General features: G+C 43.3%; 1 protein-coding gene across 1 annotated transcript; it reads right to left on the reverse strand.

Moving 5' to 3' along the window:
• Positions 1-609: 609 nt before the first annotated feature.
• LOC119209529 (receptor-interacting serine/threonine-protein kinase 2) lies at positions 610-8,975 on the reverse strand. Its single transcript, XM_037458944.2, has 11 exons — positions 8,420-8,975; positions 7,340-7,493; positions 6,681-6,836; positions 6,119-6,276; positions 5,266-5,315; positions 4,973-5,134; positions 4,429-4,514; positions 3,908-4,009; positions 3,483-3,573; positions 3,172-3,360; positions 610-3,059 (listed from the first exon to the last, which is right to left on the reverse strand). The coding sequence occupies exons 1-11, from the start codon at positions 8,617-8,619 to the stop codon at positions 2,677-2,679; spliced, it is 1,731 nt and encodes a 576-aa protein (XP_037314841.2). The 5' UTR covers positions 8,620-8,975; the 3' UTR covers positions 610-2,676.
• Between the last annotated feature and the right edge of the window lie 275 nt (positions 8,976-9,250).

Raw genomic sequence — 9,250 nt, forward strand, 5'->3', positions numbered from 1 at the left:
AGGCAGAGGAAGCCGAGAAGTTCCCAGGTCAACGTGACGGATACGGAGAGTTCATGATGCAGCCAACACGTGGTGATAAAACGCTACGTCATTATGGAACGCGTCACGCACCGTGACACTGACACACGGACGGCCTGAGGAGATTATAAAAAAACTAAGACGACCAACAGAACAGAAAGGAGACCAAAACCCACAACATGGGGTGAAACAGAAAAAGTACACAGGGTCAAAAACTATGGATAGTGAAAGATATATAAATATATACACACACATGTAAAAGTCCCCTCGTAAAGTAGACGTTTATGTCCCCTTTTTTTTAATCTTTCCAAACCACAGGCCACAGCATCCCTTTTTTAGGTTTCTTTTTGAGTCTCTTTGCTCGCATCGTGTTTCTCTTTCAGTGACATTTAGCAGGTGCATCAGGCCTAAAGTCTGAGACTCCCGGGCCTGTCCCGGTGGGACACTTCAGTAATCTATTGCTATACATAAAACCTCTTTGTTGTTGGCATCCCAATAGCAGCCCAATATAGATGGTAACATTATGCGGTGCTAATAGGCTAAACATTTGAAGTTACACAAAATCAAAATGAACAAAAAAGCAGGCAGAAATAAAAAAGTATCCATTTTAATGAATAGTTTGATACAATGTAAGAAAAATCCTATTCTGTAACAACTTGTGGATCTGATGGTGACAATTATAAGAATTATTTAACAGAAGGCGATTCTACGAATTACAAATCATCACTTGACAAAAAACCCTGATGCATGACGTTTAAACAACTGATCACAAAGAAAAACTTGATAAAAGAGATGAGACTACCCTCTTGTACAACATGTTTTACATCAAACTCGTATTTCCACTCAGCGTTTCTTGATGTGTAAATGGCGGTTGCGTGTTTCTTTATAGTGGAGGCCGAAAGCAGAATATGAGGCACAGCTATCAAACACAAGGCAAATACAAGCCGAGCACTATGCAAACCCACCGACCTTGCTGTTATCATTTAAATTATACCATATAATTGGGTGTGATTTCTTAGTACTATAATGGGGATAAAAAAACAAAAACATGTCTCCCAGCTCAGTTGAACACGAGGCTGTACAGACTGTGTCCAATGTAACACGTCTACAATGATCATACCGTTGTAGTTAAGTGAAGTAAGGCCCTAATGGAAGGAATACATGCACACAACATCCAGCTGAATCTTTAGATACGAGTTAAAATGACATGTAATAATGAGTTTGTAACAAACGTTTAGGATTTCAAATATGTTATTAAATAAATCAACCCATAAAAATATGCTAATTTGGAAGACTGAAAGTTAAAGCTGTGTCATGGAAAAACAAGTTATTTATTTCTCTCTGGAACAAAGAACACATATATATACAATGTGTATAAGTGAAGTAACGACAAAACTATAATACTCAGTATTATGTAGAATGCAGAAAAACTACAAGGTTAAATGTGCAATTAACAGGATTAAGAAATATAAATAATTACACACAGATGTGTCACTGTTGTTTTGGTACGATTGGGAAACACAGCTGCTGGAGAAAAGTTGAGCAGTGACTGCACTTGACTTCGGTATATTTCTAATAAATTGAATATCTAGTATTTCTACTAGAATTATAATCTTCAAAGTGGGCACTTGGGTCACAAAGAAATCAATATTTGGCCAGATTTACAAATATTGTAATATGTGTGTGGCTTATTTTACATGTTTAAAAGCACTGATTCTATTTAAATTAAACTCAAGAGCACCAGAGGCATTTATGTGGAACACCAATAAATGTTTTCTAATGTTATGTTTATATTGCCAGAAAATAATTGTATGTGTTCTCAGATGTTCTGCAAAAAAAACCCAAAAACTGCATAATACCTATCCATTCATTATTGTTGTTTGGCCTGTGATTCATTTTATTTTTCTTGGTAAACTTAAATTCCAGAGAGTTGGGTCTAACGGCAGCGAAGGTGGCACCAGGCAAAAAGCAGCTTCATTTGTTGCCGATTCACTGACTGCGGAGCTCACATCTAACGTCTCACATTGATTTCTTAACTTCCTCTTTACACATCTCAGGGAATCGCTCAGCTCAGCACTGAACACAAAGAGGAAGGAAAAAAGCAGTGACAAAACTTTCTATAAAAAAGGTCAAATGGCCGGTCACCCATGACTCAGTCCAACACTTCCACGAGCACACGCAACGTTCGCTATTGGTGAAGTTAGGAAGCTATTACGGAAGTCATCCTTGCGTTTCACCCCCCTATTGAATGTAGATCATGTGATCCAATGCAAACACACTCGGGGCCACATCTTCACTGACTTGGCTCAGCTGGTAAACATCATTACGATAGCTCACCATGAGGATTGCTTATATATGAATAAATGTTATTTTTGCTGAAGGTTTTCCACTTTTGTCACTTAGATCAACAGATTGTTAGGTTGAATTATATAAATAAGGTCACACATACAAACACACACAAAAGAATAACTTAAAACACTTGATCTCGGCTGAGTGTACCTGGGCCTCTTTTGGCTCAGCCGGCCCTCAGTTCGTGAGGGTAAGTAACCTGGTGACACACCTTACGGAAAGCAGTAACAGTCAGAGCTACTTACGTGTGGTGTTAAATGACCACAGTCTATAACCCGGATTGTTTGCAGGGTTTGCCCGTGACTGTTGCTACGCGTTCCTGGGGATGTTGTAGGACATGGACAGCGGGGGTGCGGAGGGGACGAGGGTGGGGGGCCCAATTTCCGGCGGGTACGGCTGCAGGCCCATCTGCTTGTTGTCGCACAGCTTCCGGACGACAATGCGGCAGAAGTCTTCACAGCGCCGATGACAGTTGTCCAGGAGCTGTCGGACCTTGGCGGTGCGTGTGGTCTGGGTCACCACTAGTTCGTAATCCTCCCGCATCAGCATGTCATGGGCCAGCAGGGCGTCCAGGCACTGGTTCAGACAGGCCTCCGTCATCTGGGAGACGATCTCCTCGCGGCGCATAGCGATCCACTGGGCGATGGGGCCTTGTGAAGGAGGGGAGTGCCGCAATGGAAGAGAGTATTCAGCTGCAAGAGAGGAGAGGGAGTCAGATTGCGGTCGCAAGATTTTATTTTAATTTAACGGGCGTCGTTATTATCATCAGCCACGTCAAACATCATCATGCTTTAACCGGCGCACCCTGTAGCTGAGGCGGATGCGGAGGCTTGAGCTGGAGGTTGTTCTGTTGCGTCTCAAATTCAGTGACGGGCAGGCCTGGCTTGATGTTCAAATCATTCATGTTGTCAATCACATTGATGACTTTACAGTCGTCCTTTAGAGACTCAGGAGGCTCCAGTGTGGGAGATAAAAAGGACGACGGAAGCCCCGCTGCATCAGAAAGAGTAGAAGACGAGGCTTGTATTGACATTATATTATACACAGATATTTAAAATAAACAGATGAGCTTTTTAAAATAGAACAGAAAATAATGCCAGTCCTGTTGTAAATACCATTGGAAGGTGCAGCATTGCTGCTGTTGAGGGCGTCTGGTAGAGATATATCCGTGTCCTGGGAGGAACAGGAACCTGAGCCGGAGCTCTCCTGTTGCAAAAAAACAATGATGCTTATTTTGTATTTCTACACAGATGTTAAAGTCGAGATATGAAAATAGCCTTTTTAATCCTTTCAGATCACATCCAAGGTCATGTCACATCCGTGTTCTTACGCAAGTACCCACCAATTTAAACCAATAATAGCATGACCTCCATCAAATGATTCTGCAATTTCTTGTAATACAAATATTTTGTTTCAGTACAGAACCATTGCAGGATAGACCTTCAAGATCATGGTTTCACTTGGTTTTTTAAGACACAATACAGAAGCAGACGAGGCCCAACGATCACCGTTTATTATTAAACTTTTTCTCGACACTGACCGGCCAGGGGCTGCGCCTGTCCTTCAGCATGTTTAGGGATCCATCCTCACTCCTCCCCTCACTCACTGACGGGGCTGAGCAGCAGCCGGATCTCTGCATCTTCTGTGGACACACAAGGAAGAAGAGGTCAAAGCGAGGAATGGCGTTCCATTGTGTTCAACCAAATATGCCAAAATCAAGTGAATCAAACCAAAGCGTCGATAAGACATTAACGACAGCTCGTGGATCAGAAGTGTTTTCATGTTGCTACTTGTCACCGAGCATGATGAAAGGACCTTAATACTCATCTACTACTATGACTCATGAGTAGTAACACCTAATCGGGACCGCCCGCTTTGCCCGCTGGGCTCGTTTGACTTTTGCCATCATCAACAAGTTCCAGTCTGTAAAACTTCACCTTGTGGTTTGTTCATTTGTAAAAAGTCAAACACAAACCGGATGACAACTTAAATGCAACAATGTATATAAATTACGAAATGAACTGACTAGTGTGAAATGTGTCCTTAAAAAGGAAGACCAACCTTTGACCTCTTGATCTCCAACACGGCCTCCAGAAAGTCAATTTCGTCAAACTTCCTCACCATGGGCTCTAGTTCAATCAGACACTCTGAAATGGAAAACACACACAAACATCAGATCTATACGGTTTTGTTTTCACACTGATTTGAAAACTATCTTAAAAAAGTCCCTTTTTTTCCGGCCGCTTTTGTTTAGTATATTTTTTGATTGTCTGTTGTGAATGTGCACAGAAACTGATGGTGGTGATTAAGCAAAATGCGCCCGTTATTGTTACTTTTAAATGAACAGATGAGAGGAAGCTGCGTGAGATGCACAAAGTCTGCATGGAAAACAACAGTTAGCGGCTGAGTAAAGAACGTGGAATAATGTTACAGGAAGCGGATACTTAGTCATCGCTAGCGATTTGTCAGCGTACAATTTTACACCGACGAGCAGGCTGTTCCCCCCCCCAAAAGCCCAAACAGTGCACTGCTTGGAGGGTATTGACATGTGTTATCTCCTGCCAGAAAGGAACTCCTGGCAATCAGGTTATTTGTGTGAGCTTACTGAGGAAGGAAGGTCGTTCATCGGGGTTAGTTGTCCAGCCGCAGGTCATTAAGCAGATGAGGGTTTCTCTGCTGGGGATGTCCAGAGGCAGACTCTCAAGACTCGTGTCGGGGCGAAGCCCACGTAGCACACTGAACATGATCTGCATCGGGTTGGTCACCTCTGACCGCACAAACACACACAAATGAGGAATTAGCTGACAACGTTCACTCACAGAGCGAACAAACCAATGGAGAGTTACATCCAACCCTGGATAGGGATAAAAACAGCAGATAATGAAGAAAATGGGTTACCCTCAAATGGAATCTGCCTGGACAGCACTTCCCACATGATGATGGCATAGCTGCAATGTAAACGTGAGAGAATCAGGGAAGGGTTACATCATTCTCTGCGCCTGGCATTTCCCTTCAGAGCAAAAGGGACTTTACATCGAGCTGACCAGAGAAGCCGCTTCCAGGAAGAGCAATGACCAACTGACCAGATTGCGGCAATCAAAACCCACCAGCCAACAGGTTGCAGCAATAGTTCGGCTTCTTGGAAAGTGGGATTGAATGAGTTATCTTATATCACTCTACAGCACGTGGCAGTCAGGACACCCACAGTTCACTTGTTTTTTTAAGTTTATCATAGCCACAAGTCACACTTTGTAACAAAATAACCGGTTGATGTCGCCACGTTCTTCAAGGACAAATTACTTTTGTCAACAACGTCTGCTTGAAGAGAGCCTGGATTGATGTGAAGGCTTCATAATAGCAGCTGTCTGAGGGAAAGGCAAAGTGATATATGGCAGAAATGTATGACATAGCGTACACTTTTCATTACGTTTAGCATTGCTTCTGGCCACAGCACATCGCTTTGACTCTCTGTCAACGCTCTGCTTCTCCAGGCTGGGGGCGGGTTAACTGTCATCTACTATACTGTAAGTAACAAAAAGTGTACCTCATGCAATAATGTGGTTGTTCTTCTGTAACAGTGACCGCTCCCTCTTTCTGATTCATATACTAAAATTCCAACAATCCTCTGCACCCGAGAGTTCATTCAATGAAAGTTCTGCCCAATAATCTGACCACTGACCAACTGAACCTTAAACGTATTCAGATGAGACTTTGCGGACGCTGAAACATAATCAGATTGCTGTTGTCTCACCTGTACATGTCGTGCTTCACATCGGCCCGGCGGTTCTTGGACGGTTCGTACTTCTCAGGGGGCATATAGATCACCGTGCCCCCCATCTCTGTGGGCTTGGACCCAGAGCCTTTACTGACGGACAGCTGTCGCCACTTTGAAAGACCAAAGTCAGCAATCTGGGCCGATCAAGAGCACAACATCAGCATTCATTTGGAATTCTAGATACATTTTCAAAACACTTCTCATGCCTTTGCTGCAGCACTTTTTCTATGAGGTAAGCGGAAATACAAATGTAACCTGGGGCGTAAAATTTGGATGTTTTCACTACATTTAGTAGAAAAATGTCAAAAACTTGAAAATTCAAATTTCATCGCAGCAACAGTCCAAATACATTAAAACATGATAAAGCAGCATCCTTCTATTTAAGCTCCTTAAATCAGAAAACGTGAGATTTCTCTTGAAAATGGACAAAAAAAACAGGGTTTGTTAAGATAACCGAGGACATCAACCACTCGGTGAGATGATTGTTTACTTTTATCACACGTACACTTCAAACTGTGCCAAAGTCTTGCTGACAAACCTTCACATGAAATTCTCCATCCAACAGTATGTTCTGCGTCTTTAGGTCATGATGCAAGAGTGGTGGGTTCATGTTGTGAAGGAAGTTAACCCCTAAGGCAATCTCATAGAGGATCCTCAATCGCAAAGGCCAGGCGAGTCCCGGGTACAGGTCCTTCTGTGGGAAGAGATAATAAAACCTGCTTTAAATGGTAACGGAGCATCTAATAAAACAGACCATCACAAGAGAACCAACCGAAGGGAGACATTTACTACATCGAGACAAGAAGGAAGTTCCCCAAACCCATGTTGGCCTACTTGTCTCTCTCTTCCCCTTCTTGTTTCTAAGGTACAACGTTGAATACTTTCAAGTTCCACTTTTGCTTGCAGAAGCATTCATTAATACCACATCATACATACACATGATCAGTGATGCATAAAATAATAAAACAGGCAGTGTGGAAAGATGTTCTCTAAATGTGTGGTTAGTTCCATTGAATACATAAAACCTTTATACTTTAGTTACATATTCGCTTTCATTACCTGAGCAAAGGGGGAAAATAATACAAATGCCGTGGAGGACAGTGGCTGTTTGACTAATGTTTAACCCTTATAATCACTCTAAGATTATAACAGGACATAACTGTTAAAACGAGAAATGACACGTGTCACATAGCTAACCTCGTGGAGCAACAGGTCCAAAGAGCCGTTGCTCATGAACTCGGTGACTATGCAGAAGAACTCTGGCTCATTGCAGATGCCAAAGATCTGGATTATGTAGTTGAACCTGGCTTTGTGGAGCACCTCGGCCTCCTTGAGCAGGAAGTTCCTCTCTCTGAAACACAGCCAGCAGATCAGAGTCAGTCTTCAGTGTCACAAAACGAAATAAAGAAATGCCAAAGCACGGATGACGTTTGGGGTGTGGTCAGCATTAACAGAATTACAAGAACGCCAAAGGAATGAATCTTGGACGATGACTGAGCGAATAACTGTGGTGGGGAATCATTTTCACAATTAATCCACCAATAGGTTGTTCAGATTATCCAATTTGGAGGACAGCGATGTGTAAAGAAATAATCTAAATGTAACACAATCTTGTTTAAATTCAATTTACTATTACCACTCCATTGAATCATGCATTCCTCTTGATTCGCAACTGCAGGTTAGCAAAGTGACGAAATAGTGTAGCAGAATCTATTTAAAGCATAACAGCTCAAACCAATACATTAGTATCAATGCATATTGTGTGTTGGCTGAAGTAAAAAGAAAAAACAGCACAGACAGACGTGGTTAAAAAGGATTGTTGTTGTCCAACCAGAGAGCCTGGAGCATGGCTGATTTAAATAAAACAACCCTTATATTAAAATCTTTGTCACAACTCTGTTGTGCTATTCATTTACGTTCGGATACAGTTTTTTTCAGATTTTGAATGTCTAAGAAACTTGAAAAATCCAGTATTTAGTGGAATATTTTGATGCACAAAGAGGTCGGTGAGTCATTAGTGGTCCACACGCACAGCTGCCCCGTCATTAGACAGGCCGCTAATGGAGCCACAGCCCTCCCCAAACTCAAATGGTAAACTCAAATACAAATACATAGTATTCCACGTAATGTATGGAGTGGTAATTTCCTCCGGAGACAAAGAGTTAACTAAAAACTGACAATAAAAGGCCAATTCAAGTCGGTAACCGCGCGCTCGGCAGACTATTACTTCTCCTTCGAATAACACAACAGAAGCCCGACCAGTTGGCGACGGGATACCTTTCTCCAACCGGACAGTCGAGTTTGAGGCACTTGATGGCCACAGTGGTCCTCCAGTCCGAGTGCTGCGCCTTGAACACGGTGCCGAAGCCCCCTCTGCTCAGGTAGTACAGGTCCGTCAGCTTCTGGTAGGGGATCACCGGCAAGGTGCTGGTCAGACTGCCCATGTTCACACAGCCCACGGCCGCGCACGGCTCCATGGCGCGTCTCTGTTTCGTTTGCGGAAAGTCCTTTCTCCGGAAGGTCCGCGAGGATTTATCCTCCACTGGGTCAGAAACCGAAAGGAGAACTGCCCCCTTCCGTCCGCGCGCATGCTACGGCGCCGCTAGCCGGCTAAGCTAACGTCGATGCAGCGAGAGGAGGAACGACCCGAAGCGACCCCGATACAAGGTGGACCGCGAGCACCCCGACGGCTAACATCAAACACGCGTTTATTCACGCTATGTGCCAGCAGACTGCCTGAGAGCAGCAGCAGCAGCGAGCAGCGAGCAGCTGTCCGGTAACGCAGGTGGGTTTGTTGTTGCTGATGACGACACCCGGGCGTCTGCGTGATGCGTTCAGGTGCATAGGCACATTTCGAACGATTCCATCGGATAACTGTTTTGTATTTGACGATTTGTTTGTGCACGAATAGGATGATGAAATGATAGTTAGACACAAATGTAACTTTCAAACTTTAAATACAGATATTTTTGTTTCAAATTCGATTATCAAAAAATCTCTGGGCTTCAGCCCAATTGGGCGGTGACCCGGTTTTTTGTTTAACACACTGGAATTTCCCAAACGTGGGACTTTCCCAGAGAGGGCAATCGGTTGAACATCCTTGAGAAC

The sequence above is a fragment of the Pungitius pungitius genome, chromosome 15 (genome assembly GCF_949316345.1).
Source record: "Pungitius pungitius chromosome 15, fPunPun2.1, whole genome shotgun sequence".
Classification (NCBI taxonomy): Eukaryota; Metazoa; Chordata; class Actinopteri; order Perciformes; family Gasterosteidae; genus Pungitius; species Pungitius pungitius.